Source organism: Zea mays, chromosome 1 (genome assembly GCF_902167145.1).
Source record: "Zea mays cultivar B73 chromosome 1, Zm-B73-REFERENCE-NAM-5.0, whole genome shotgun sequence".
NCBI lineage: Eukaryota > Viridiplantae > Streptophyta > Magnoliopsida > Poales > Poaceae > Zea > Zea mays.
Window position 1 is genome coordinate 2,857,312 of NC_050096.1, and position 27,613 is coordinate 2,884,924.

Here is a 27,613-nt window from a genome sequence, read left to right on the forward strand (position 1 = left end):
GTAATGACTTTATAGTGTACCTTGTGGAAGACACACCAACTACCATTAGTGAGGCATATTCCTCTCCTAATGCTGACTTATGGAAGGAAGCAGTAAGGAGTGAGATGGAATCTATTATGTCTAATGGAACTTGGGAGGTCGTGGACCGTCCTTATGGTTGTCAACCTATAGGTTGCAAATGGATCTTCAAGAAAAAGCTTAGGCCTGATGGTACAATTGAGAGGTACAAGGCAAGGCTTGTGGCCAAAGGATACACCCAAAAGGAGGGTGAAGATTTCTTTGATACCTACTCACCAGTGGCTCGATTGACTACAATTCGCACATTAATAGCCGTGGCAGCCTCTTATGGTCTTATCATTCATCAGATGGATGTTAAGACAGCTTTCCTAAATGGAGAGTTGGATGAGGAGATCTATATGGATCAGCCAGAAGGGTTTATTGCGGATGGTCAAGAGAACAAGGTGTGCAGGTTGATAAAATCATTATATGGCCTAAAACAAGCACCTAAGCAATGGCATGAAAAGTTTGATAATACTCTTACAACAGCTGGCTTTGTTGTAAATGAATCTGACACGTGTGTATACTATCGGTATGGTGGGGGTGAGTCTGTTATGCTGTGTCTTTATGTTGATGACATTTTGATCTTTGGATCAAATCTCAATGTGATTGAGGAAGTTAAAATTCTTCTATCGAGCAATTTCGAGATGAAAGATTTGGGAGAGGCTGATGTCATTCTAAACATCAAGCTTGTTAGAGAAGCTGATGGTAGGGTAACTTTGTTACAATCCCATTATGTGGAAAAGGTATTGAGTCGCTTTGGTTTTAGTGACTGTGATCCTGCTCCAACACCTTATGACCCCAGTGTGCTATTGAGAAAGAATCGAAGAATAGCAAGGGATCAATTGACATACTCCCAGATCATTGGCTCGCTCATGTACCTTGCAAGTGCAACAAGGCCAGACATCTCCTATGCTGTGAGTAAGCTAAGTCGGTTTGTGTCGAAACCAGGAGATGATCACTGGCGTGCTCTTGAGAGAGTGTTGCGATATTTGAAAGGTACTATGACATACGGTATTCATTATACCGGAAACCCAAAAGTGCTGGAAGGCTATTGTGATGCCAACTGGATTTCTGATGCTGATGAGCTTTATGCCACAAGCGGATATGTGTTTCTGTTTGGAGGTGGCGCTGTTTCCTGGAAGTCTTGCAAGCAGACTATCTTAACGAAGTCTACAATGGAAGCAGAACTCGCAGCATTAGACACTGCTGGGGCTGAGGCCGAGTGGCTTCGTGATTTCCTATTGGACTTACCGGTAGTTGAAAAACCGATACCGGCTATTTCCATGAACTGTGACAACCAAACGGTGATTACAAAGGTTAACAGTTCTAGGAATAACATGAAGTCTACAAGGCATGTTAAGAGGAGATTGAAATCTGTCAGAAAGTTGAAAAACTCCGGAGTTATAACTGTGGATTATGTCCACACATCAAATAATCTGGCAGATCAATTTACTAAGGGTCTATCACGCAATGTGATAGAAAGTGCATCGAGGGAAATGGGTATGAGACCCATGTGAGATCTACTCTAGTGGTAACCTGCTCTATGTGATCGGAGATCCCGTGAAGTAGAGTGGAGAAACAAGCTAGGAGTAGATTGTGAGGAAAGATCCCTTCTTTAACTCATTTCTGATGCACATCTTTCCTATCTGTAAGGCAGGATGGCTTTTACCTTAATGTATTCCAAGAGTCTTATAAAGGTGAGATGTTGTCCTACAGAACATCTTCTGAGGAATACACCTATATGAGTCAGACTGCTAGTCACAGTCTATGGGATTTGGGTAATCCCTAAATACTCATGAAAGGCACTGAAGTGTGACTTATATGCTTCTAAACAGCGGGAATACCCTTCTGCAGCCTAGTATCAGCAAAGGATTTGAGTGAATCTTATTTCGCACAAAACTGTCAATTCAAGGCATAGTCCATTGTTCAGTTGTGAATGAGTGAAACTCTTATTCTAGATGGATGTTCAACTTAACAGTCTCCATCGAAACACTGGTATATCAAAGGATTGTGATTCTGATACTTCATCATTACAAACCCTAGAGTTTGGTGGGGATTGTTGGATCTTTTATGGGCTTGGCCCATTTATTGAATAAACTCTATGGTGTGTAATGGTGGAGAATACCAATAGTACCACATTGGAAGTCCAAGGGTCTTTTGCCTTGACTTATATGGTGGGATTTATTCCACTTAACTTGAGAAGTCAAGAAATGGACAAGGGCGTGCCACACGCGCGCGCGCGCGTCGCCGCCGCCGCCGGCCGGGCCGGGCGTGGCGTGGCGTGGCGTGGCGAGGCAGGCAGGCAGGCGAGCGGGCGTGGTGTGGTTGTGTTAATTTTTAGCACTCACTAACCGCGTACGCCGAGTGACCCTGTCTCTTCGACTGCCGAGTGACTCTGTCTCTTCGTCAGCCAGCCGAGTGACCCTTCTCCTTCAGCTGCCGACTTATGGCGTGACTCGGCAAGTGCTGGCCGACTCATGGCATAACTCGGCTAGAGCTGGCCGACTCTTGGCGTGACTCGGCGACCGTTCTCCTTCAGCTTCCCTCTGCGAGAGGTTAAATAGAGGAGCACCCCTGTCATTCGGTACACGCGAGATAACTCTTTCAGAACACAGTCCAGCAGCCGAGTGAGGGTATTTCCATCTCGTGACTCTGCGCGCACAGAGAAGCGAGAGGGCAGGTGCCTCCGGAGCCCTTGCCGTTCGAGACCTTGCACGAGGGATCGGCAATTAGGTTTTTGGGGAGCGTCTACGCGACTGCCCAAAGTCTTCTTCCTGCTGTCATGACAAGTGAAGTTGGACAAGGATCTAGATCCTCGGAGCGCATGGCAGGGTATGATCAATTCATCTCCTTATTGTTTTTCATTCTGCAAATTATATATGTTCATACCTGCTGTTTTATTTATAGCCATAAATTTATTCAATCTGTTTTATCGTCTTATAATATGTTATATCTGTCTGTCTTAATTTTACAGTCATCCTGTTTATATTGTTATCTGTTTATTTCCAGTTATTTCGCAATAATCCATGAACCATGTTTATATGCTTATTTTATTTATATGAATTACATGCTTCATATGCTTTGTGTTCTCATGATCCATATTGTTATGGATATTTTTGAGATCACGTTTTCCATGTTTTCCATGTTTGATTATCTATTATATGTCATCATCATAATGTTAATTTATGGAATTAAAATAATACAGAAAATGCCTATATTTCTAACAGAATTTTTTTAAAGAGGACAGTAAAAAACGCATACAGAAGCTGCTCCGTGCCTCGGGCTGCTAGTGCTAAGTAAGTCCGTAAAGTTATTGCAAATTTTTTTGGTATTTTGGTTTCTGCTAGCAGTCCCTCTTGATCCGTTTCACTTGCAGCACGCTTGGTTAAACTCCGGGCGATGGCCGAGCAAGGACGCACCCGGGATTGGACCTATCGACGGTGGCAGCCCGCAGCCCATCGGTTTCGCCGACCGGCGCCTCGTTCGCATCGACTCCACCTCCTCCTCCTCGCACGCTATAAACTAGACTAGAGCAATACCCGTGGTGGATGTTCCACCGCCTGCTCCGCCGCGCGATGCCGCTCCCGCCGCCGCAGTCCCCGCTTCCTGCTCCCCGGATGCCGGGGGTCACCGGCGGGCGCCTCTTCGCTTCGCTGCCGTCGCCGCCGCCCCTCCAGTCTCGAAGGTACTTGACCACCCACACTCTTCCATTCGTCCGTACCTTTCCTGATTCTGTGATTGTTTGGCACTGCAACGGAACATGTTCAGGTGCTGGCCGTAGATTCGTTCAGGGTAGGCATGGGAGTGGATGAATAGGGCGAGATGTCTCGTGGGGTAGTTGAGGGTCTGGATTCAGGCACTCTACTCTCGTAGAGGTTGGAACCGGCGCTGCGGTCCACCGAGTAGGGAAAATTGCCATGGGATCCGAAACAGACCATTGCCACACCCCCTTTTCCATTTTGGTGTGATTTCCACCTGCTGTATGAACGAGTCAGACGGCGCAGCTGGGATGAGCCGACCATTTGATGGTTCAGTGTTGCCACTCGTGGATTCTGATTTTGTTTCTGGCTCCCAGAATCCGCGTTGGTTTTGCTGAGTTGTCGCTCTTGGCTTTTGCCAGTGCAAGCAGTTTGGCTTCTGCATTTTGCTGCCAGGATGAATATGAATGTTTTGCTTCCTAGCATTGACGCCTAGCAGCCGGCTATACAATTGACATTGTTACAGAAGGGGAATTCCATGATGCCACATGACTAAAAATGACTCTTCATAACTCTTTTATTTCTTTCCGTTCTAAACAACTTTCCGATTATTGGACTAGAACCATCTCATATTATCATGTTTGCCTGCTGACTGTTTGTTGTTGTCTTATTTCCTTTCTGCTTTGTTGCCTCTCCCGTAATTAGCTGGAGCTTGTCTAGTCTATGCCACAATAGGGGGAGTATATCTCAATAGTCGTATTATGTCTCGCAGGATGAAAATAGAACTGGAACCAAGATAACTCAAAGTAATTAATAAGTATGATATGCCTAATGATTAACAGCATATCATGTATGATAAGGAGCCTGTAACTTAAGAACTTCTGCATCTTCGATTATGCACATTTCTCCATCAAATTATGGTCTAGGTAGTTTTTTTTAACGCAAATGATGCTAGCTAGTGCGTGTAAGATAAACAATGTCCCTGCCTTTTCGAGATCAAATGATACCAAAACTATGCTTTTGTCAACAAATGCAAGAAATTAATTAGAGATAATATTGGTTGAAGTTTTTTTCTGGGTTGGGCTAAATGCGGGAGTTTACAACATTATAATCTATGTGCTTCACACTTAAAAACAGCTAAATTTCCTTTTCTTGTAATTGTGATGTGGTGCATCAAGGCACTGGGTACACTAATTATGACTTAATTCGTTACAGAGAGGTGCATGTGTGGTATCTTTTGCCTGATGAGTTGAAGGATGCCTCCCAACTCAAGATGTACACGGAGCTCCTTTCCCCTTCTGAAAGGAAGACTGCTTTGTCTATGAACGGGGAAAAGTTGCAGAAAGGTGCCGTGCTGTCCCGTGCACTGCTGCGCACCACCCTCTCGAGATGTATGAAACAATCTACCACATATTCAATTTAATGTTGCATCTCATTTTGTTTTTTCATGTGTGATACTGTCATTTAGCAATTGTAATCTAGTTTTGTTACCATTGTTTCTTAAAGTATTAAATAAACTACTAGATTTACTGTATATCAGTTATGGTCATTGGCTGTACAATTTTGCCCATGGTGGTGCACCAGTGTTCAGTAATTTTTTGGTTATGCTGTTGTGAACTCGTTATTCAAATGACATGGAAAACTATCTATCTTTAGTGTGTCTGTGTGGTGATGGTGGTGGTGGGTGCGGGGTGCATTATTACTTGATTCACTAAGTTTGCCTTCTATATGGCAGCTGCCTCTATTTCCTCATTTATTTTTATTGTATATGCATGCAACTCATGGTAAACCATGTACAAGTTATTGGATTGTCATGAATGGTTCGTGTCTGATGTCTCTAGTAACAGTGTAGTTCGATGTACTACCATATTCCCATTCTCTTGATACAAATTCCTGAAAGGAAAAGGTCCAAATTACTCTATATGCACCGTAAAGTTGTCTGGATAACCCCCTAAAGTATATTTTGTGTCCAATTTACCCATCTGGGTACTTCAGTTGGTTCAATTCACCCCTTAATAAGATTTGTATTTCTTGTTTCTCATATACAATTTGAATTTTGAGTTCAAATTTTATAGAATGATGGAGAAAATCGTAAATGTTAGAGAAATTGAAATTTAAACTTAAAACTTAACTTATACATGGAGAATCGGCCTACGTGCATATCTGGACAGCGTCAACCTAGGGTTCTTACTCGGCACAATTAGCCTAACGACGGTTTTTTTACTGGGTCAACCTTCTTCGAGGGTGTAAATGTGTGTGAAAGACCTTGGCGCCCCTGCGGTGCAAGATCTTTATCTGGATGACGGGATGCTGGGCAAAGCAAGGTCTGCAGCACCCAGCCCATTGTCTTCTGTGCGACCAAGCGGACGAGATGATCGGCCAATCCTGGTGAATTGCATCTTCTCCAGGCCAATTTGGTATGCTGTCCTACACAGGTGTGCTATGCAATTGCTGCAGCCATCCCAGGATGAGAAGTCCTTCCAGGCTTGGTGGTGTAGAGCTTCTCGTTGGACAGCCAAGACAACAAGAAAAAGCTCCAACTCCCTAGTGATCCTGGTGGCTTGCTGGCTTGGTCCATTTTGAAGCACAGGAACCGATGCCTCTTTGATGGCACAAATCGTTCAATCGTTGGTGCTCCAAGGGGTGGAGTGTTAGACTATGTGTGTGTGAGTGTGTGTGGGCCGGCACCACTGTTGGGTTGCCGGCCCATTAGGGTTAGGGTTTCATGTGTCCCTATATATTGTAGTCCACCTCTATGCAATACAATGGGTTCAGATTCCTACATGGTATCGGCGACGCGAGCCCGAACGCGGACAACGACCAAAGCGCCGAGCACAGCCTGCCGGACAACCTGTTCGCGTCGCCGACCAAGTCCGCGGCTTTGGCTCGCGACCCTTTCGCGCCCATCGACCCGGAGATGGCTGCCTCGCTCGGTCGAAACGCCGCCGGTTCCTTCGCTGGCATCAGCAGCGGCGAACGCCTACCGCCACCGCGCAGGTCGCCGTGGCCGGCCTCGGGCGGCGCTTGGGCCCCCGACGACTGACGGCCCGCAGCGCCTCACCCTCCCTGCGTCCGGCGCCCCTACGCCCATGGTGGCCGCTGGCAGAAGCACAAGCCCACCCCTCCCTCCCTGATCCGGCGACCAGCGACGTTGCAGGCCACGACAGCGCTTCCTCCTAGCGCGCGGCCCCAGCCTCCCCGGCCTTCCTGTGCGCCGCCGCCCCCGCGCGCTGCGCCCTCCTCGGCGTCCGCACCCCCACGCGCAGCACCCTGCCTGGCCTTCATGCATGCCCTGTCCGCCACTGCCCACCACCGTCGGCTCCCTCTCCGCTGCGTCCTCCGCCGGCACCCTCGCACGTGCAGCCCCTCCTCATCGCGCTGGCCACCTCCTAACTGTCTGCGTTGATGCCCAGCAGCGCCTCACCCTTCGAGCTTCTCCCGTCACCGGTGCCGTCAACACCCCTTGCCAGGTCCGGCGCAGGCCCCAGACTAGGTTTAGGGTTTTTCTCCCACCTCCCACAGCCGCCGGCGTCTCCCTCCCACCCCACAGCCGCCAGCCAGCTGCTCAGGTCCAGCCGCCGCCCCGGGAGGCTCATCCCTCCCTCCCGGGGCGGCTCCCTTCCCAGCCGCCAGCCACCCCTATGCTCTCTCCTCCATCCACGACGCATCACCGTGTCGCCCCTGGATCCGCGCCGCCGGTCCTCCTCATCCACGCACCGAACGTCGCCGGCCTCTCTCTTCGGTGCTCTCCTCTCCCGCTCCCTCGCGCCGCTCGATTCCGGCAGGAAGGAGTCCGCCGGCGACGCGAGCCCGAACGCGGACAACGACCAAAGCGCCGAGCACAGCCTGCCGGACAACCTGTTCGCGTCGCCGACCAAGTCCGCGGCTTTGGCTCGCGACCCTTTCGCGCCCATCGACCCGGAGATGGCTGCCTCGCTCGGTCGAAACGCTGCCTTTTCCTTCGCTGGCATCAGCAGCGGCGAACGCCTACCGCCACCGCGCAGGTCGCCGTGGCCGGCCTCGGGCGGCGCTTGGGCCCCCGACGACTGACGGCCCGCAGCGCCTCACCCTCCCTGCGTCCGGCGCCCCTACGCCCATGGTGGCCGCTGGCAGAAGCACAAGCCCACCCCTCCCTCCCTGATCCGGCGACCAGCGACGTTGCAGGCCACGACAGCGCTTCCTCCTAGCGCGCGGCCCCAGCCTCCCCGGCCTTCCTGTGCGTCGCCGCCCCCGCGCGCTGCGCCCTCCTCGGCGTCCGCACCCCCACGCGCAGCACCCTGCCTGGCCTTCATGCATGCCCTGTCCGCCACTGCCCACCACCGTCGGCTCCCTCTCCGCTGCGTCCTCCGCCGGCACCCTCGCACGTGCAGCCCCTCCTCATCGCGCTGGCCACCTCCTAACTGTCTGCGTTGATGCCCAGCAGCGCCTCACCCTTCGAGCTTCTCCCGTCACCGGTGCCGTCAACACCCCTTGCCAGGTCCGGCGCAGGCCCCTACCCGGTTGGACCCGCCCCGCCGCCCACCCCCTTCATCGCCTTCGTTGGATCCGTCGCTGCCGCGGCCTTCCCGGCCGGATCCCCGTTGCTGCGACCTTCCCGGCTCGATCCGCCGACCCTTTGGCCGGATCGCGTCTTCCTGGCTCGATCTGTCGCTGCCGTGGCCTTCCCGGCCGGATCCGTCGTTCCCCTTCTATTCTGCCGCGGGCGCGGACACCATGACCGCGCAGACGCGTGCGCTGCTGTCGGCCTCCTTGGCGGGGCTCGTTGAGGCCCGGATGATCGAAGAAGCAGAAAGGTCGGCCTGCCGGTGCCCTTTTGCTGTGTCGCCCTGCCGATCGTTGACGCTCGAACGTCGACCCCTCCCGAAGATCAGGCTTTTGCTGCGCGTCTTCCGACCGCGACCACCTCAACTTCGGCTACCTCGGCATCTAGGGGCTTTCGTCTTCTTGGAGCACACAACGGTCTCTACTCCAGCCGCAACATTCGCACCATCACGACGCTGCGACTGCGGGGGGATTTCAACCCGTCGGCTCCTACCTTCGGCCTCTACTCCAGTCTTATCGTGTGTGGTGCCCCCGTTGCGACTGCGGGGGGATGTTAGACTATGTGTGTGTGAGTGTGTGTGGGCCGGCACCACTGTTGGGTTGCCGGCCCATTAGGGTTAGGGTTTCATGTGTCTCTATATATTGTAGTCCACCTCTATGCAATACAATGGGTTCAGATTCCTACATGGAGGACCAAGGCCGACTTCGGATCATGGCAGGAGCCCTGGCTATGGGTAGGCGCCCAGCAGTAGGTCGGTCCTAGGGTTATACTCCTATCAAAATAGATGCACATGTAAAATTCAACTAGCCAAGCTGTGGAATCCGACATGTATTTGAACTGTTTCTTATCTATCTTTAATGAAATAACGTGCAACTCTCGTGCATGTTTCAGAAAACACGGAGAAACAAAAAAGATAAATCTTATTAAGGGGTGGGTTTGAACAACTAAAATATCTGGAGGGTTACTTGGACACAAAATTAGTTAGGCGGTTGTCTGGACAATGTTCCAGAGGAGGATGCAAATTTCATTGGTTCTCTAATTCATATACCAACTTTCCAGAATAATACAAAGAAGGCAGTGCATCAAATTAGCAGCCCTAAAAAACACTACCGTTGTGCCATTAAACTGCCTCATGGAAGTTTAAATAAACTTAGTGTTGGAGCTTGGTACTTTATCTTATTAGTAGTAGTCTTGTTAGTTGTTACTATTGTTTTGTATAGTGTTGTATGCCACTATAGGATTACTGATATGGTTGCTGCTGATTTGTTTTGACTAGACTAGATACAGATTGCAAAGTTGATCCAAGATCATTTGAGTTTAAGAAAAACAAGTTTGGCAAACCTGAGGTAAGAGATTATAAGCTAAGCTTTACAGTATACTTTTCTGCAGTTTTAAGCTCAAGTTGTTTTTGTTTGTTGCCATGCTTAAACAGGTACTGTGGCGATCTGATGACAGCAGGATGGAATGGCCTTTACATTTCAATATTTCACACACATCATCTTTGATTGTCTGTGGCATAACCATGGATACTCCTGTATGTTCCTTTTTGTTATTGGCTTCTAAATTAGAGAAATAGATTACAGATATGTCCTTACTTCTGTTGCTGTGGAACTTATGCAATCAATATTACTGTTTTTTTTTGTCTATCTCAGATTGGCATTGACGTTGAAGAGAAGACACGAAAGACAGCCAAGAATATTTTATCTCTTGCTCGCCGTTATTTCACCCCATCTGAAATTGATTATCTAGCTAAAATTCCAGATCCTGATGCTCAGCAAAAGGAGTTCGTAAAACTATGGACTCTTAAAGTTAGTGAACTTTCGTAAGCAATTGATTTGTGTTTTTGTATTATCATTATTTAGAACACTGGTCAGTAGTACCTTTCTTATGCAAAGCTTAAGATTCTTAACTGAACTAGTCACCTACCACTTGAAGCATACTAGGACCAAGGAGACATGAGGGTAGCATGGAAGTGTATTTCATGATTTATATATGAAGGATCACACTTTTTTTTATCGAACACTCAGCAGATGATCACACTTAACTGTGGGTGGTAAGAAACCCAGTGCGCGCGCGCGCACGCTACAGGGAACTCAATCATCTGCTAGCTCCAAACTGGAAACAGCAGCAGGAAGCACGCCTGCAACACATGCAGACACCCCTACACCTACCGAAGCTAACCCGGAGGACTCTGGGCTTGAAGGAAATCCCCTTGGCACCAGCCAAAGACCACAAAAGGCTTCCGCCTTGGCCAACCTAACAACCACAACCAAATTCGGAGGAGTTCCTTGAAAGACAATAACATTTCTGTGTTTCCACAACATCCAAGCTCTCAGGACAACCAGAGTCAAATTCTTTTTTGCTCAGCCCACTCATACGAGCACTATTGAAGCACCACCACTGATCAAAATCATTCTCACCCAGCCCTGGATGGAGGTTCTGCATTCCAAAGGGCCTGAGCAGCTCAAATCAAAACTGCCGCACATACACCTTTTATCTAGTTCATTTAAATCGTCATTGGATTTCTTAGTCAACATTTCCTTCCTAAGTCAGAGACTTACATGTTACAATAATAATTTTGATTACATGTATCGTTGATGTCTTAATTTTGTAGGAAGCATATGTAAAAGCTCTTGGAAGGGGGTTTTCAGGCGCCCCTTTCAACAAATTCTCGATTATATTGGCAGCAAATGGCAGAATCCAAATTTCTGTGGTATACTATTTCCCTCTTTGTGCTCATGCTTGTCAGTATAATTCTTATACTACTTGCATGAATTTATGGAATCGGTCAGTATAATTTTGGGTGGACTGGTCCCTTAGACCAACAAATTTCTATGGGTTCCTTTTAACTCTTGATCACACAGTGAAAAACATCTTCTTTGGATTCTTTGTGACGTTACGAATTTTTTGAAGAAAAAAAAGTATCATGTTCTTTTGTGACCACACTTGCAAGCTCTACTGCTCCACAAATGCAACCTAATAATTAAGTGTTTTTGCCAAAGAAAGCAAGAAAAATTCTGAATTGTCTTCAATCCTTTGGAGTTTCCAGGCACCAAAAGTATCGAACGGTTCTGACTCTATCCATGACTGTCTGTCCGAGAATTGGCAGTTTGCACTTGCTGAACTAAACAGTTCTCATTACATGGCAATCTGTATAGAGGATGACTCAACAAGTTCAGGTATGTAATCGGAATATTTCATTCTGCAGACAGATTGCTCCGTTTATCCTGCTCATTCAGCTACATCGTTTGCAATGCTGCAGATTCTGGAAACGGTAGACTGCCACTAGGATTGAAAGTATGGAAGACCACTCCGTTCGTGGAAGATATACTTGTTTCTGGAACGGAAGCTGTAAAACTTGTCAGTTAAGTATGTGAGAGGATATCTGCCATTGGTCAAGTGATTTCGCCAGATGACAATGTGATGCAACGAATGTATTTGGACGAAGTATGCGCTGTGCAGGGAGGCTGAACGGTTTTCTTCGAGCATACTGCATGCATTGATGAACTGACCACTGACACTGTGTGCTTTAGTTAAGATTTGGAAATGCAATGACATACACTTTGGAGTCCTGATATTCATATTAGCATATCACGACACTGTTTCGAAAGGAATAAACATTTATCTCTCTCTTGTGTGTGTGTGTGGGGTAATTTTAGACGTATTTTGTACTGATTGGTCCTTGTTATCTGACGGATCATTGGAAGAAATATTCATGCATCAGCATGCTTCTATCGGTGGCATAGGAATTCTGCTATTGGTCTTGGTGCTGCGTTCCAATGCGATTCGAAGCTGCAGGTGTTTGTCATATTTGGCAGAACATAATGCTGTTGAATAGGATTAGATTATAGCTCAGAATAGTAACCGAAAGAAACTGCTCTGCTGATTGCAGGCTCCAGCATCATCGTTCGGATGAGGTCCTTGCCGCCGTATGTCGGAGACACGGATGAGCCATCTCAAAAATTAAAAACGCAACGCTAGGATCCTAGCAAAGTCCTCACATAGCAAAGCAAATTCAATACAATCAGCTAATCGTCAGTTCAGATCCCAAAAGCAAAGTCTCAATCATACAAGAAGGCAACTAAAAGAAATAACAAACAAAAAAAAAACTTGTCACTACATAGTAGAACAAACACCATAATCAGTGATAGGGAAGGGAAACATTGCTGGGAGTTGTCCCTGTCCTGCCATTTGCTTGGTTGGTCATCAGAACAGACGACCGTCAGCACGTTCCGTCTCATTTCGCGCAAAATCATCCAACTTCTTATTTTACAAGAGATAAAACCATGTAAACAAGAGATATTTTTGCCTCAAGTTGCTGCTAGTAAACTCCACCGGTGGAGTCGGTGAAAAATACCCATCACTATATAATACCACCCTAGGCCTATCAACATAAATTGATAGGACGTCTCGGTTTCAGGACCCTGCAACTCTGTTTGCCTCTATTTTCTGAAGCCTTCAAGATGTTGACAGGTTTCAGTTCTAACAGCTCTGGACATCCTGAAAAGATAAACTGACAGATTTCAACCACCCTAGGCCTTCATGCAGAAGAATTTCCAAGGCAAAAAATGCTTGCCAATGATAAATGACAGACCCAAGACTGAAAGGGACAAACGAGGAGTGAATTGCTGCAGATCATAGTGAATTTCTAAGGCAAAAAATCTCTAATGACGCTTTATTTCATCCAGAACGTTGCCCACACTGGGTGATAACCTTGGAAGGTATTTGTATACCTGCAACATATGAAAAAAAACTAAGTATCTCGACCTTATTCAGGTTACAATGTGAACTTCTAAATTCATATAAACTGATAATACCAGGAACACTGAACAATGTTTTAGATCCATAAAATCAGGCAGTCAATAGAAAATTGAATTTTGTCTCCAACAAAAAAGAAAGTTGCAAGTTACTCCTCTATAAAAGGTGATTAAAATAGTAGTATTGGAGTTGCTAAAATGTGTATTGAGAACATATAAAATGGTGAGGTAGGACCGTAGGACAGGGGGAAAAAAGAGGTTCCTTTTAAAAAAGCTATGTTATGTTACTTAACTTTTAGAAGCTATTGTTTAATTAGATGAAAAAGGCATACCCAAAATTTTATGTACACATCCAAAGCAACTGGAACCAGACAAACAAAAAATGTGACCGCCGCTTCATCAGCTTCAAAACCGTAATGCTCGAGAATAACTTCTACCAATGTATGCCAACCTGACTCTGAATGGTACCTGCAAAAAGCGCAGCTAGTTATTCATTTTATACAGTGGATAAAATTTGGCTATAAACCATAGTTAACAATAAAATAATATAAAAATGTTATCTTAAATGAAAAGACAATCAAACAAAACATATCAAGGCTATTTCCTAGTTGCTTGAAGGAGCAATATCTATCCCAAAGGAAGTATTAAAGATATGTATAGTCTAACACATGTATATCTTGTTACTTGTACTCGTTGTACTTGACTATATATGAAAGCCACCGTCATAATTGGGTGTGATGTGTTTTCCCTGATTCTCTCTACATGTTACCAAGAGTCCAGGTATCTCTGCCTTAGCTTGTCTCCCGCGCTGACGGCCACGCAACAACCCACTTCATGTCTCCCGCGCGTGGCCTACTTTGCTTCCTCACGCACGGACTTCCCCCGTGCAACCATGCTGACGGTCACGACCACACAACCACCCACCTTACGCCGCCTGTGTGCGACCTTCTCTACTTCCCCGTGCGTGCCTATGCTCCCCCTTGTCCAGCGTAGTCTCCATTGACTAACCACTAAATTTGGTACTGTTTAGGAGTGTTTAGAAGCTCAATTACATAGAGTAGCCCCTCCTGTTTGTTTGGTCAAGCTCCATCTCTAATACCAGGAGCACTGATGATAAATGTCATGAAACCTTTTGTTTAAAGAGCATGCTGGATAAATGAATATACAGGCATTGAAACATAGGCATACATAGATCTTCTTAAGAGAATGAAAATTCAAATAACATACCCTAGAAGGATGTCAGATACTAAAATAATAAGAAAGGCCTTCCCACTGTCTGAAATGTTATTTAGCAACTTATATCCTGTGAACTTCAGCATTGCGACCTGAATGTGTAGGAGGGAGTAAAAGTAAGATTACTGATAACAACATAACACTATATATTTAGACAAATTTACGCTGCCAAGACATTTTTATTACAGAAAGATGTTTGCCAGGTACACTAACTGAATGACATATTTTTAGTCCAAAGTAGGTGCTATCCTACAAACCTTCAGTCAACTTTTCAAAATTTTGACCGCCAATATATAGTTAAATTTGTGACATGGGAATGGTATGACATTAACACTACCTTGGAATTGCAGATATTTGAAGCTAGAAGTGTAAAATAATTAAGGGCCTGTTTGTTTCCCATTGCTAAAGTTTAGCATTGCACTTTTTGCAAAGTTAGTAGCTACTAAAGAAACAAACAGGGTGGCTAAAATTAATGTGCTAAAGTTTAGCACATTAGCTTCTCCAAAGGTGCTAAAACGAGCTAAAAGTGGTCCCCAACTCCTTTCTCTCTCCCTCACCACTCACAACCGCAATTTTTTCTCTCTCCCCCATGCGTGGCCAATATAAATGTGGCTGCAATTAATGTGCTAAAGTTTAGCACTTGTATCCAAACAGCTCTCAAATGCTAAAGTTCAGCAAAAGTTTAGTAGGTGCTAGACTTTAGCAGGTGCTAAACTTTAGCACTATGGAAACAAACAGGCCCTAAGTAAAAATAACGCCTTTGACATTAATAGGGTCTAGTAGCGCAGTAATGTATCTAATCATTTAAACTCCATTTTGAATAAGGACAAAAAATATGTGTCCACATGCATAGGAAGAGTTCTACATAGATTATGATATGCAATTGACAATGAAAATTAAGAAAGGAAACCATCTTCTGATAGATACTTACTTTGCTCTGATTGAAGCACATAAGAAGAAATAGAACAATCCCATAAACCGTATCAGACCATATATTTGCGAAAGCATTTCGATTCTCTAGCCTCCAATCATCCCTCAACTCTATCCTAATAAAAAAGAGAAGAAAATCCTTAAGGACAATCAGAGTAACAGACTGTATTTGCTGGACAACACAGAATGTTCATACTGGCAGAGATCAACAAATATGATTCTGACGGATGATCCATTTATAAAAGTAAAGAAAGACTTGGCAAGAAAGCATGGTATTCAGCATTTTCTCACGCTTTTTCCCGCAGCTCATACCAGACCTCCTCATCAGAAAGTGGAGGAGATTTGCCAATCTCTACTTCAAGACGGTATCTTGCCTTTTCAATCTTTAGGGCTTTAACCATCTGCAGCTTCTGGGTGCGCCTTACATCAAGTAACTCCGCTGCAAGTGGCACTTTCTGGACATACCTGTCATTAGGTAATGTTCAATGTAATGCATTCTGCATTTAGCATGCATGGTTGCTTGTAACAACAGAGGAGCAAAAAGGGATATCTCTTATGAGTTATCAGAGCCCAGTACTGCAATGACAAGAAGGTATGATACGGGACGGGTGAGATGGATTACCTCTCTAGAAAGGGCATCATAACATAGTCATGGACTATAAAATCTATGACCCACGGAACCACAATCAGCAATGCTAGAAATTTAGCCTGTACAGCCGAAGTCTTTTTGTCAGCTCAAAGTTCCAAAGTTCTTAGTATAGTAATATGATGTGTGCTTAATAAATATACAGCATTTTTCTTTTTATTTCATCCAAATGGATCCTCAAAGAAGATTATTGGTTAAAATGAGACCCTCTTTTTTTCTATGTCATGCCTTAATGGTATATGCATGTAGGCGAAAACCTCCATTAGTATGGTTGTGACGATGCACAATAGTAACTAGTAGTATGTCAGGATTACATTATAAGTGCGCAGTAGTACAATATGCTACTAGCTTGGTGATGAAAACAGGGTAGTAAAAAAGAACGCACCGAGTTTGTTGAGGCGTACATGAACACTCGATCTTCGAACAACATGTCCTCATAATCCTCATCGATGGAACCTCTGAAAACCTCAAAAACGCTCTTATCCCTCACAATCTCTGCAGGGTCATCAGTGATCTGGTCCAACAAGCTGGCCTCCCCACCGCCTCCAGTCCCCGACGTGCCGCCGCCACCACCGATCCAATTTTCCCACGACCGCTCCTCGGCGTTCACCGCATCCTGCTGGGCCTCGCGCAGATCAACAATCGCTTCGGCCTTTCTCGTCCACGTCTTGAACTTTTCATCCTCCGACAGCCCCTTGTCGCTGCCAATCTCCTGAAGCAGCTCGTCCTCCTCCCTCCACCCGTCCAGACTCTCGTCGTCTTCGTTCCAGTCCGAGAAGAAGGTCTTCCACCACGGCCGCTGCCACTTGCTGGGCCGCCGCCTCCTCCTCCTCCTCGCGAAGACCGTCGCGTGCCTGTGCCTCGCCCTCCTACTCCTGTTACTCCTGTGGGAACCGAGAGCGAGCACCCCTCGCGCGCAGACACCTCCAAGGCCGCCGCAGAGGGTCCTGCTTCCCTCTATGGGGAAGCGCAGCGGAATGCCGTCGGAGATGGCCGCGGAACAGCTCATGAAGGTCATGAAACGCGGACCATATGCCCAAGCTAGCTAGCCAGGCCCAGCGGTACTTGGAAGTTGGAACAGGGGCGCAGATGCACGCGGAGCATGTCATCGGCATTCCGCTGGCGTGGATGCTAGATACCACCGCAACATACTCGCCGCCGTAGCTATCTGTGCACCGGAAGCATATTATGTGCTTGAGAGAGAAAGAGGAAGAGGAGAATTCTAGCGTGCTAGAGGGGAGAGAAGAAGAGAGGCGGTCGGCGTCATCATATCCACATCCACGGACGCGGCGCACTCCACCTTCATGGACAAACTCTAGTAACGGTCTCTTCTGGGGCTGCAATGGGCCTTTGCTGGGATTCAGCCCGACTAAAAAAAGAGGCCCAGGTAGATGCGGACGGACAGCTGATCCTGATCCGACGGCTGGCGCACCACAGACCACACGCTGCTTCGTCCTCTCTCTTCTTCCTTCCCCTCCCCCGCTCGCCAATCGCCATCGGTCACTCTTCCTCACCTTCACCTTCACCTTCCGAAAAGAGAGACCGAGGAGGATCACAGGAGGACATCCAGGTACGTCTCGTTGGAAATTGCTGCCCCCTTCCCATCCTCTGCTGTCTCTGTTCACCGCATTGCTTCTCTTCGATCCCCGCGCGCAGCGGGCCTTCTTGTGTTTGGAACAAGTCCTCGGTTAGATCATAATAACTAGAGATTTTGCAATATAGAGTTCAAGGCATGTAAACAAGCTCCCTCATGTTTGATTCCGGGGGTGCTTTCATTGCAACACGAAGCCTAAAAAGGGGCGTACCCAGTAGGCTTTCCACACTTTTCCGCAGTGTGCGGGGTCTGGGAATGGTATCTTTAGGGAGTGTTTGGTTTGAGGAATCACTCCATCCAAAATGTGGTGGTGTAGCATGGATCTATTCTTCAAATTTGGTGGGATGAACCTATTCCTCATATTAGTACTAACTTACTAACTATAAGGAATGAGGTGATGATAGATCAACTTATTTCATTCCACAAACCAAACAAAAATGTGAGGAGTGAGAAGATGATGGACTAGCCCATTTCTCAAACCAAACAGCCTATTAAGTACCAAGCTTTACCCGCATAATATGCAGAAGCTAGGGCTCAAACCCGGGACCTTCCGGTTACAGACGGTAGACTCTACCGTTGCACCGGGCCCGCCCTCCTGCAACACGAAGCCTACCTTGGTTAAATTAATCAAAAAGAAACTTGCTTTATCGAAAGATAAAGGTTCGAACCGAAACAGTTTACAATTGAACTTTACGACTTAGTAACGAAGTTTAAAACTTGCATATCATATTTCGGTTTCTGAACCCTGCAAACTCTGGACATCAAGATGTCGATACGTTTCGGTTCTAAAATAGGAGCACCAACGAAGGTTGCAGCTCTGGACATCATCCTGAAACAATAACCTTACAGATTCCAACCAACCTGTGGCCTCCATCATGCAAAAGAATTTCTAAGGCAAAAATGCTTTGCCGCCAATGATAAATCTCAGACCAAAAGCCTCAAGTTTCCTCTATGGTTATCTATCCACAAGATATTGTTTTAGAATATACATAAGGACTAGCTCAGATTACTTCTCCAATTCCCAGTCCTCCCGAACAGCCGGACACTCTGATTGATGGCGTGGCCAGGCAGGCATTCTAGGCAAGGCCTTTCCAGACGAAGGACGCCCTTCAGATTTGATGAAAACTTAATATGCCAAGCAAATATACCCATCGAATACCTGCAAATTGTAACCAGTTTCCCAGCCTAAGCACACGAAAAAAATATCAAATTATCCCGTCAGGATAGTTAAGGTTTTTTTTTTGGCGTTGGGACAGTTAGATAGATATTCATTCTTTCTTGAGAGTTAGTGACGGGAACAATTAACATTGTTGTTTTTTCTTGCCAAAAGAATGAACCTGTCGATAACCTAACATACAAAAATGTGCATCCCTGTTGTTCAAGACTATTTCTTCTTTCATTCTCCCTAAACATCATAATACTGAATAGATTCTCCACTACTTACTGTTCAAGCACTGAAAACAAATCAAGTAGGAATCGTCAATGCAGATCCCAATACGTACCTCCAAGGCAATAATTTATCCAAATGATTCCTTAGTGGCGCTTTATTTCATCCAGAACGTTGCCCACACTGGGTGATAATCTTGGAAGGTATTTGTATACCTGCAACATAGAAAAATAAACTAAGTATCTTGATCTTATTCAGATTGAAGATGTGAACTTCTAAAGTCATATAAACTAATAATACCAGGGACACCGGACAATGTTTTACATCCATAAAAGCTGTAACTAATAAAATCAACCAGTCGAGAGAAAATCGAATTTTGTTTCCAACAACAAAGAAAGTTGGAACCTACTCCTAAAATGGTAGTACTGGAGTTGCTAAAATGTGTATTGAGAACATATAAAATGGTGAGGTAGGACAGAAACTTTGTTACATAATTAAGAGGTTCCTTAAAAAAGATATGTTACTTAACTTCTAAACACTATTTTTTATCCCTGTTAATTAGATGAAAAAGCCAAAAAGGCATACCCAAAACTTTATGTACACATCCAAAGCAACTGGAACCAGACAAACAAAAAATGTGACCGCCGCTTCATCGGATTCAAGCCCGTAATGCTCGAGAATAACTTCTACCATTGTATGCCAACCTGACTCTGAATGGTACCTGCAAAAATGCAGCAAGTGGATTTTATAAAGTGGACAAAAGCATTCTCTATAAACTATTAGTTAACAACAAAAGAAGATGCGCAAATAAAACATTGTCTTAAATGAGAAGGCAATCAAGCATGAAGGTTGTTTCTTAGTTGATTGAAGGAGCAACGTGTATTCCAAGACAGACATTTAAATTCCCTTAGATCTTGTTCGGTTGCATCTGGATCGGAGGGAATTGAGGGGATTAAATCCCCTCCTATTCAATTTTGACTAGAAAGGGATTTAATCCCCTTCAATCTAAATGCAACTGAACAATGCCTTACGGATGATCAACTTTTGCACCTAACAACTTACCCCCCAGCCCCCCCCCCCCCCCCCCCCCCAAAAAAAAAAAGTAGTGCTTAGCTTCTGATGGAACAATGTAGCACTAGAATCAATATGAGCGATGATACATCAAGCACAAGTATAGCACATTAATAGTCTGCTTAATTTTCCCTAGCAGTTATCATAACCTAAATACTTCCCTGTTTTTGAACTACTTGCACATGTGACACTATATGCAAGGAATGTGTATATACTTCCCTGCCAGTCAGGGGCAGAGCTTAGTTGAGACTAAGGTGGGTCATGGCCCCCCTTGTCCAGCGTAGACTCCAATGGGTAAACACTCAATTTCGGTACTTTTTATGAGTGTTTAAAGCTCAATTACGTAAACTAGCCCCTCCCAATTTGTTTGGCCAAGCTCCAACTAGACAGGAGTACAAGAGCATGCTGGATAAAATGAATGCAGACCTCAACTATAGGCACACATAGATCTTCTATTTAAGAGAGTGACGATTCATATAACATACCCTAGAAGGATGTCTGATACTAGAATAATAAGGAAGGCCTTTCCAGTGTCTGAGATGTTATTTAGCAACTTATATCCTGTGAACTTGAGCATCGCAACCTGGATGTGAGGAGAGAGTAAAAAGTAAGATGTATGGTAACAACATAACTCTACATATTCATTTGGAGAAACAAAAGTCCATGGTAATCAAAATCAGACAAATTTGCATCGCCAAGACATTTTAACTACATGAAGATGTTAGCCAGTTATGCTAGCTGGATGACACATCTTTGTTCCAGAGTAGGCGCAATCCTACATGCCTTTGGTCAACTTTTTTTTTTCAAAATTTTGACCACCAATATTATAGAGTTAGATTTGTCACATGGAATGGTATGACACCAGCACTACCTTGGAATTGTGTGGTACACCAAGTACATAAGAAAAATGTGGTGAAATTGTGGTCAGTACGTTTTTGCAGTTATTTGAAGGTAAAGGTGTAAATTAACTAGCACTCCTTTGACGTTAGTAGGGTCTAATAGCACAGGAATCTGACTGATCATTTAAACTCCATTCTGAACAAGGAGAGAAACTATTAGCGTGTTTGGTTTGAGGAATAAGATAGTTCATCATCTTCTGACTCCTCACTTTCTTGTTTGGTTTATTCATCACCATTTTCTTCCTCATATGTTAATAATTAGTAATAATATGAGGAATGAGTTCATTTCACCAAATTTGTATGTGTCCACCACATGCATAGGGAGTGTGCTACTGCTACATAGATTTTGATACGCAGCTGGAAATGAAAATGAAACGGTCTTCTGATCGATGCTTACTTTGCTCTGGTTGAAGCAGATAAGCAGGAATAGAACAACCCCATAAACCATATCGGACCATACATTTGCAAAAGCTTGTCGGTTTTCTAGCCTCCAATCGTCCCTCAACTCAAGCCTGATGAAAGAAGAGGAGGTGAATCCTTAAGAGCAAGCAGACTTTGCTGACTGAACAAGACATGTGACTTGGCAAGAAAGCATGGTAAGCATTTTTCTCACGCTTTTTCCCGCAGCTCAAACCAGACCTCCTCATCAGAGAGCGGGGGAGATTTGCCGATCTCTACTTCAAGACGGTATCTTGCCTTCTCGATGTTCAGGTCCTTAACCATCTGCAGCTTCTGGCTGCGCCTCACATCAAGTAACTCAGCTGCAAGCGGCACCTTCTGGACATACCTGACATCATTAGGTAATAATGTTCATTGTAATGCTCCTCAGTACTGTTGTCTGACAAAGATGGATTACCTCTCTAAAAAGGGCATCATGGCATAGTCGTGCACTAGAAAATCTATCACCCACGGAACCACGATCAGCAATGCTAGGAATTTGGCCTGTACAGTACAAAGTTCCCTTTTTTTTTTGTCAGCTCAAACAAAACCTCCATACAACTCGTGTATTATTAGAGAGAAAGAAAGGTAATGCATCCACTGACCGAGTTCGTGGAGGCATACATAAAAACTCGATCTTCGAACAGCATATCCTCGTAATCCTCATCGATAGTACCTCTGAAAACCTCAACGACGCCCTTATCCCAGACGATCTCCGCAGGATCATCGGTTATCTGCTCCGACAAGCTGGCCTCCCCGCCCCAGTCCCCACCTCCACCATTCTCCGGCGCGCCACCACCGCCGCCACCGCCGGTCCAGTCCTCCCACGACCGCTCCTCGGCGTTGAACGCGTCCTGCTGGGCCTCGCGCAGCTCAACAATGGCCTCGGCCTTCCGCCTCCACTCCTCGAACTTGGCCTTCTCCGACAGCTCCTGGTCGGCCCCAATCTCCTCCAGCAGCTCGTCGTCCTCCCTGAACCCGGCCAGGCTCTCCTCGTCGTCGTTCCAGTCCGCGAAGAAGGTCCTCCACCACGGCCGCTGCCACTTGCCGAGCCGCCGCCTCGCGAAGACCGCCACGTGCCTGCGCCTCGCCCTCCTACTGCTGCTCCTGTGGGAACCCAGAGCGAGCAGCCCGCGCCCGCGCGCGCAGACGCCTCCGCGGAGGGCCCTGCCCTCGGCGGGGAAGCGCAGCGCAATGCCGTCGGAGACGGCCGCGGAACACCTCATGAAGGTCATGAAACGCGGAGGACCATATATGCTCCCTCGCAAGCTAGCTTGCTTAGCCCCAGCGGACGGCGAAGACCTGTAGAAAGGCCAGCGGCCGGCAGAGACCCGGTCGTCGGTGCACGTCCTGGCGGCGACGAGGGCTCGCCGGTGGCTCGCGATGCTTCCTGGTTCTGGTTCTGGGCGGGAGAGGAGGAAGAAGCAGAGAAACGAGAGAATTCAGGCAGGCAGCTCCAGCCTTCGGCTTGCTAGCTACTACGGCTAGAGAGGAGAGGGGAGAAGAGAAGAGAGGTCGGCGTCATATCCACGGACGCGGCACACTAGCCACGCCCACGCTCATGGTCATGGACCACTCTTAACGGTTTCTTCTGTTTCTGGGGCTGCAGTGGGGCTTTGCCCGGATAAAGCTGATCCTGACCAGAAGGCTGACGCGGCAGCTTCTCTCCCAACCACACTCTCTTCAGTCTTCACTCCTCTCCTCTCCCCGCTCCAGTCGGTCTCTCCAGTCTCCTCTCCTCACCTTGCCAGGAACCCAGGAGGAGGAGGGATACAGGTATGTTTGCTGTCTCTGTCACCGCACTCCTCCTGCTGTTCGATCTGGACGCACGGCGGTTTTCTTGGATTTGGAACAAGTGCTCGATTTTGCTCTCACGAATCCTAACTAGAGGCTTCCGAACCATGGCAAAGCGGACAATTTGGAGAACCAAGGTCTGTTTAGTTTTGCAATATGAGCACCCCCACCCCATTCCCTACTCTACTCACTCGCATTGCGCAGCATGCAGTTTGGCTTGGCGAGCCACGTATCTGAATCTTAGAGATTCTTTGTTTTTGGCTCTCTATTTAACTCTCTATTTATTTCTTCGTAGGGATTACATTTTATATGTAGCATTTCACTTCTAGTTTGGCTAGTTAGGTGGCTAGCCAAGTTTGGCTATTGAGTAAGCCAATTTGAAGAGTCAGGTTTGGCTATTGAGTAAGCCAATTTGAAGAGTCAGATAGTTTAGCGAGTCAGATAGGTAGTCTGTTGGAGAGTTATTTTGTTGATGATTAGTCAAAATTTAGCTTAATAAGTCATTTAGCTAGTCTTTTAGATATGCTCTTATGTTGTCCAAGCTTTTAGGGTCCATCTCTGTCTCGATTGCCAAAAGTGACTTTACAACAAACAATAATTGACGTAAGATGCTTTTGCCCCATTTCTGTGCTGTGCATAGAGTGTATTGTTAGAACAAAATTCATTATTTTTTATATGTATATAATAGAAACAAAATTTAGGTAAGCACAAACTTTGTCATAGTGGCCTTCATACATGGGAACTTTCATGGCAAACTTTGGGATGATAAATGATGCTTCAATTTCAGCCTGAATAACCTAGGTGCAAAGGCATGGTGTGGAATGTGCAAATCTCTTAAAAGAATCCCTTCAGTCCGCAGAGACTATAGGGTAATGAACTGCCTATCCTACACCTCTCCACCTTATTTCCTGAAGGGCAGGTTCCACATTTCCTTTTTTTTTAAGAAGTTGAAGTTACAGAATTTTAGTGTCCAGATTTCAGAACCATGCATACTGACAGTAAGTTGTAGAATTCTAGTTCAGGAAATTTACATCTCAATTCACTTCTATTGTGTTTGCAGGAAAAATATTGGCATTAGCACGACTCCAACCAGGTTGTCTGCCATAGTTTTGCTGGAGGGACAAAAACAGAAGCGTTCCTGACTCTACCTCAAGGATGAGAGCTGCGTCCTCCACGGTTTACCCTGTCTACCTTAGCCTCCACCGCCACCCCAACAGCCACCAAGCCTCTTTTCGTCCCTCGAGAGCAAACCATGACAACACCCATAAATGTACCAAGCCACCCAAAGTTCTTAGACGGTCTCTCTTCTCCCTGCCTGCCTCATTTCTTCTCCTCCACACATCCTCCTCCCTTGCCGTAGATGACGCAAACATGCCATCTACCTCAACAATTGACACCACGATCACAGATCGCATCTTCATGGACTTCAGCGTCTGTCCAAGCTACTTTCGCTCAGACAGACCTCTAGGAGCTGAGCTTTCCTCGTGCCCTGATTCCGAGCCTCTTGGTCGTGTCGTCTTTGGTCTCTATGGCCGGCTTCTCCCCGTCACTACTGCCAATTTCAAAGCTACGTGTACTGCAGCTGCATATAGGGGCACCCTTGTCCACAAGCTCCTTCAGGGACAGTTTTTTGCTGCTGGTCGACAAGGTCCTCGGCATGACAAGGGTGAGGTCCAGCCTCCCTCTGGCCTCGTTAGGAATTCTGAGACTGTTAACCCTAAAGCGTTCGAGCTAAGGCATGCAAGGCCTGGCACGCTTTCGTTATGCCTTGGACAGAATGACGATGATGACGACATCAAGCTCAACCCCAATTATCACAATCTTGAATTCTTGGTTACTACAGGGCCAGGACCCTGTCCTGAGCTTGATGGCCAGAACATCGTCTTTGGGACTGTATTGGAAGGTGAGTTACTTTCTTTTTCAGAACATTGTTTTCACAACACATTATATTTCGAATCATCGGTATTTCAAGAACTTTACTGTTCTTCCCTTCAATATTTTCCAAACACACTACAGGTTCAGGAAATTCATTGAATGACTAACAAATGAGTGGAAGTGTTGATAAAACAGCAAAATTTAGGGTCACACCCAAAGTCCGTTTAACTTTGTGGTCCAACAGAAGAAACATAAACAACATGAAAGCTAGTTCATTTTTCAGAACTGGAATTATATTCGATGTCCTTTGTCATTTCTTTAATATCATAAGCTTGCTAGCTCTGACACATTGTGTTCAAGAAAGCTATATGACTACATCAGAGTATGGAAGGTGCAAATTTAATTTGCATCTTTACATGAACACAGCTGAGTAGGTGTGCCCTTGTGCCATGCAAACTTCAAGCATGTGTGAAACAGAAAACTTAAGAATTCTTATATTATTACAGTTACCAAATTTCATTCGTAGTTACTTTTGTGGGCCGAACAGAAGAAAACATAAACATTGAAGCTGAGTTCATTTTTATCAAACGATATTTTGTTGAAGCTATATGGCTAGATCAGTGTATAGAAGGTGCAGTTTGATTTGCACTTTTGCATGCCTTGTGCCAGTTCTTGAAATATTTCAGCACAGGGGTTTCCTCTTTCATGAAGAAACCATCGTTCTTGGTGATTGGCAATTTATGTGGACACAAACATATTTTATGCATGAATAACAAACAAACAATATGGATATGGATATGCATTCACTGATCTCGTCTGTCAAGTGCAAATGGCACAAGGTAGAACAAACAGAAAGTCAGGTGCTATCTTTTCTCATGCTGATAGGTTACACAAGATATTATACTAGAATCACAATACTTTTGTGTAGCTCTTGAAATGTCTTTGGCTCATTGGCTTTTGTGTTGTGATGCCCGCGCCATTTGTTGTCCTGCAGGAATGGATGTCATCACCAGCATCGCAACCATACCTACCTACAAACCAGCTGAAAGGATCCGCCTCTTCAACGGCTTTGCGCAGTTGATTGGTGATGGAAGGGCTCAAACTGCCCGGGCTATGTGGGACCGCCCGCTTAAGACCGTGTATATCAGCGACTGCGGGGAGCTGACAGTAACCAAACCATCTCTTTCCCCTCCAAGCTTGCCATGACTGCCAGTGTAATGACACTACCCACATAGCCAGTTTTCTGTCTCTGTTGCTTGGGTCCTCTTTCTGTACTCTATATATGCAGTGTATATATTACCTGTGTTATTAAACTTATGCATGTTCCATGAGCTGTATATATATCGCTTCCGTTGTTAATTTATGCATGTTCCCTTTGACAATGACTGTACTTGATGAGTACATGGATGTTAATTATATGGTCAAGGCCTAATCAATTATAGAGTCCTAAGCTTAAGGGGAGTCGAAGTCAACTCTATTCGTGAATCTGGTTTTGACTGCAGGAGTGGGTCTCACGAAAATAGACGTCCAGGCCACATATGAACTCCGTTTTCGATGTTCTAGATACCATTGAAAAGCTAAGAAGATAAGTTTTCTAATCCAACTAGTCTCACGTCAAAATATGTTTGGAGCTGATGGGAATCGTCGTAATAAGATGTCGTCCAGAATCTGCCAGAAATCAACGACGTCTATTTTTAGGCCTAAAGACCTTGTACATCCTAGGGTTGCTCGGCCACCGCCTGAGTCGAGGACGACTCCAATCCAAGTGGGGGAGGATGATGAGGACACCAATCCCACATAAACAATGCATGGACCGATAACTTGCTCGGCTACCCCCATGACCACCACCTGAGTAGAGGCCGACTCCAATTCAAGTGGGGGTATGATGAGGACATCACTCCCACACAAACAATGCATGGACCAATAACACAAGCACATGCACAAAAACTAAATCTCTAGGTTAGTTCTTACCTAGTTAATTGTGTTTTATAGCTTACGCTTGGTGTCATGGATGTTTTAATGATTAGAAACCTTGAAGAAGACCAACAAGGACTTGGGAAAGGCCAAGATGTCAAGGACAATAAACTAGGACGTTCAGAACAAGAGAAAACCAAGTCCGACTCAACTTCTTCTCCACCTCAGAGTCCAGGATCAGTCTGCACTAAAATGGACACTCGAGATGCATTCGAACTTCGATTAGGTTGGGCTTTATATGGATGGAAAACTAAGAAACACCTTAAAATTTATCTGGAGTCACGGAAATCGTCGAAACAAGTCAGCGTTCAGATTCTGTTTGGTGATGTGACAACGTCTATTGGACTGTTGGGCCGTATATTGTGTTGGGACCCATTAGGGGTGCGACCAGGGGTCACACACACTCATAACATCTATTTTATCAGCAGCCGTCACCACATTAGGATTTGGGTTTTGCTTAGATCATATCTGTCATCGAAAAGTATCGTCGTTCATCGGTTTGTGAGACCCCACCTCGTGATCATTACAGTTTTGATTGTGTTCTTTCTTTTCTTGCTCGTGTTCTTGATTGTGGTTGCAGAGATAAACCTTCGTGGTGATGTCACTCGTGTGTCACAAGTGTAGTAATTGTGAGGATCCGTTCAGTCAGAGCCTTGGATCATCAACATCGAGATCTCTACCTATTTAAATTATCATACCTCACGAAAGATCAGA

At 45.7% G+C, this 27,613-nt stretch overlaps 4 protein-coding genes across 17 annotated transcripts; 2 read left to right on the forward strand and 2 right to left on the reverse strand.

The window, feature by feature from the left end:
• Positions 1-3,344: 3,344 nt before the first annotated feature.
• On the forward strand, positions 3,345-12,043 carry LOC100192899 (4-phosphopantetheinyl transferase sfp). Of its 2 annotated transcripts, NM_001138086.1 has the most exon segments (8): positions 3,489-3,745; positions 4,974-5,149; positions 9,583-9,647; positions 9,734-9,835; positions 9,954-10,109; positions 10,916-11,014; positions 11,351-11,480; positions 11,564-12,033. In NM_001138086.1, coding segments are annotated over 8 exon segments (972 nt in total). In that variant the 5' UTR covers positions 3,489-3,608; the 3' UTR covers positions 11,671-12,033.
• A 236-nt stretch (positions 12,044-12,279) lies between these two features.
• LOC103630668 (uncharacterized) lies at positions 12,280-17,166 on the reverse strand. Of its 2 annotated transcripts, XR_555184.2 has the most exons (8): positions 16,253-17,166; positions 15,844-15,929; positions 15,513-15,686; positions 15,223-15,337; positions 14,286-14,383; positions 13,391-13,526; positions 12,896-13,034; positions 12,280-12,801 (listed from the first exon to the last, which is right to left on the reverse strand). XR_555184.2 is itself a non-coding variant. In XM_008651724.3 (7 exons), exons 1-7 carry the CDS (start codon positions 16,883-16,885, stop codon positions 12,966-12,968), a joined length of 1,311 nt encoding a protein of 436 aa, XP_008649946.1. In that variant the 5' UTR covers positions 16,886-17,155; the 3' UTR covers positions 12,304-12,965. The 2 variants fall into 2 exon arrangements, 1 of the variants encoding a protein (XP_008649946.1); XM_008651724.3 differs by having other exon boundaries at positions 12,304-13,034; positions 16,253-17,155.
• Positions 17,167-17,289: 123 nt separating this feature from the next.
• Positions 17,290-26,311, forward strand: LOC100193669 (putative peptidyl-prolyl cis-trans isomerase family protein). 11 transcript variants are annotated; one of them, XM_035962438.1, is made up of 7 exons: positions 17,291-17,437; positions 21,235-21,414; positions 21,530-21,618; positions 23,838-23,919; positions 24,111-24,953; positions 25,617-25,764; positions 25,920-26,012. In XM_035962438.1, the coding sequence occupies exons 5-6, from the start codon at positions 24,206-24,208 to the stop codon at positions 25,733-25,735; spliced, it is 867 nt and encodes a 288-aa protein (XP_035818331.1). In that variant the 5' UTR covers positions 17,291-17,437; positions 21,235-21,414; positions 21,530-21,618; positions 23,838-23,919; positions 24,111-24,205; the 3' UTR covers positions 25,736-25,764; positions 25,920-26,012. The 11 variants fall into 11 exon arrangements, with proteins under 11 accessions (XP_008654548.1, XP_035818331.1, XP_035818270.1 ...); XM_035962377.1 differs by lacking the exons at positions 23,838-23,919; positions 25,617-25,764 and adding an exon at positions 22,866-23,032 and having other exon boundaries at positions 25,920-26,311; XM_008656164.3 differs by lacking the exon at positions 25,617-25,764 and having other exon boundaries at positions 25,920-26,311.
• On the reverse strand, positions 18,085-22,812 carry LOC100275682 (uncharacterized). Of its 2 annotated transcripts, none has more exons than NM_001149710.2 (8): positions 21,862-22,741; positions 21,675-21,760; positions 21,432-21,605; positions 21,216-21,330; positions 20,405-20,502; positions 19,434-19,569; positions 18,964-19,063; positions 18,085-18,620 (listed from the first exon to the last, which is right to left on the reverse strand). In NM_001149710.2, exons 1-7 carry the CDS (start codon positions 22,489-22,491, stop codon positions 18,995-18,997), a joined length of 1,308 nt encoding a protein of 435 aa, NP_001143182.2. In that variant the 5' UTR covers positions 22,492-22,741; the 3' UTR covers positions 18,085-18,620; positions 18,964-18,994. The 2 variants fall into 2 exon arrangements, with proteins under 2 accessions (NP_001143182.2, XP_008669837.1); XM_008671615.3 differs by having other exon boundaries at positions 18,386-18,646; positions 21,862-22,812.
• Positions 26,312-27,613: the final 1,302 nt, after the last annotated feature.

What these genes read in the sequence shown, in the direction of transcription:
- LOC100193669 (XM_008656326.3), top strand. Translation starts at nt 24,206, where the DNA reads ATGAGAGCTGCGTCCTCCACGGTTTACCCTGTCTACCTTAGCCTCCAC. An exon ending in CTTTGGGACTGTATTGGAAG is followed by an intron (nt 24,954 to 25,919) that starts GTGAGTTACTTT and finishes GTTGTCCTGCAG; the next exon opens with GAATGGATGTCATCACCAGC.
- LOC100275682 (NM_001149710.2), bottom strand. Translation starts at nt 22,491, where the DNA reads ATGACCTTCATGAGGTGTTCCGCGGCCGTCTCCGACGGCATTGCGCTG. An exon ending in TGTATGCCTCCACGAACTCG is followed by an intron (nt 21,761 to 21,861) that starts GTCAGTGGATGC and finishes TGTACTGTACAG; the next exon opens with GCCAAATTCCTAGCATTGCT. An exon ending in ATGATGCCCTTTTTAGAGAG is followed by an intron (nt 21,606 to 21,674) that starts GTAATCCATCTT and finishes TAATGATGTCAG; the next exon opens with GTATGTCCAGAAGGTGCCGC.
- LOC103630668 (XM_008651724.3), bottom strand. Translation starts at nt 16,885, where the DNA reads ATGACCTTCATGAGCTGTTCCGCGGCCATCTCCGACGGCATTCCGCTG. An exon ending in ATGATGCCCTTTCTAGAGAG is followed by an intron (nt 15,687 to 15,843) that starts GTAATCCATCTC and finishes ACCTAATGACAG; the next exon opens with GTATGTCCAGAAAGTGCCAC. An exon ending in TATGAGCTGCGGGAAAAAGC is followed by an intron (nt 15,338 to 15,512) that starts GTGAGAAAATGC and finishes CTTTTTTATTAG; the next exon opens with GATAGAGTTGAGGGATGATT.
- LOC100192899 (XM_020538828.2), top strand. Translation starts at nt 3,609, where the DNA reads ATGTTCCACCGCCTGCTCCGCCGCGCGATGCCGCTCCCGCCGCCGCAG. An exon ending in GCATAACCATGGATACTCCT is followed by an intron (nt 9,836 to 9,953) that starts GTATGTTCCTTT and finishes TGTCTATCTCAG; the next exon opens with ATTGGCATTGACGTTGAAGA. An exon ending in GGATGACTCAACAAGTTCAG is followed by an intron (nt 11,481 to 11,563) that starts GTATGTAATCGG and finishes GCAATGCTGCAG; the next exon opens with ATTCTGGAAACGGTAGACTG.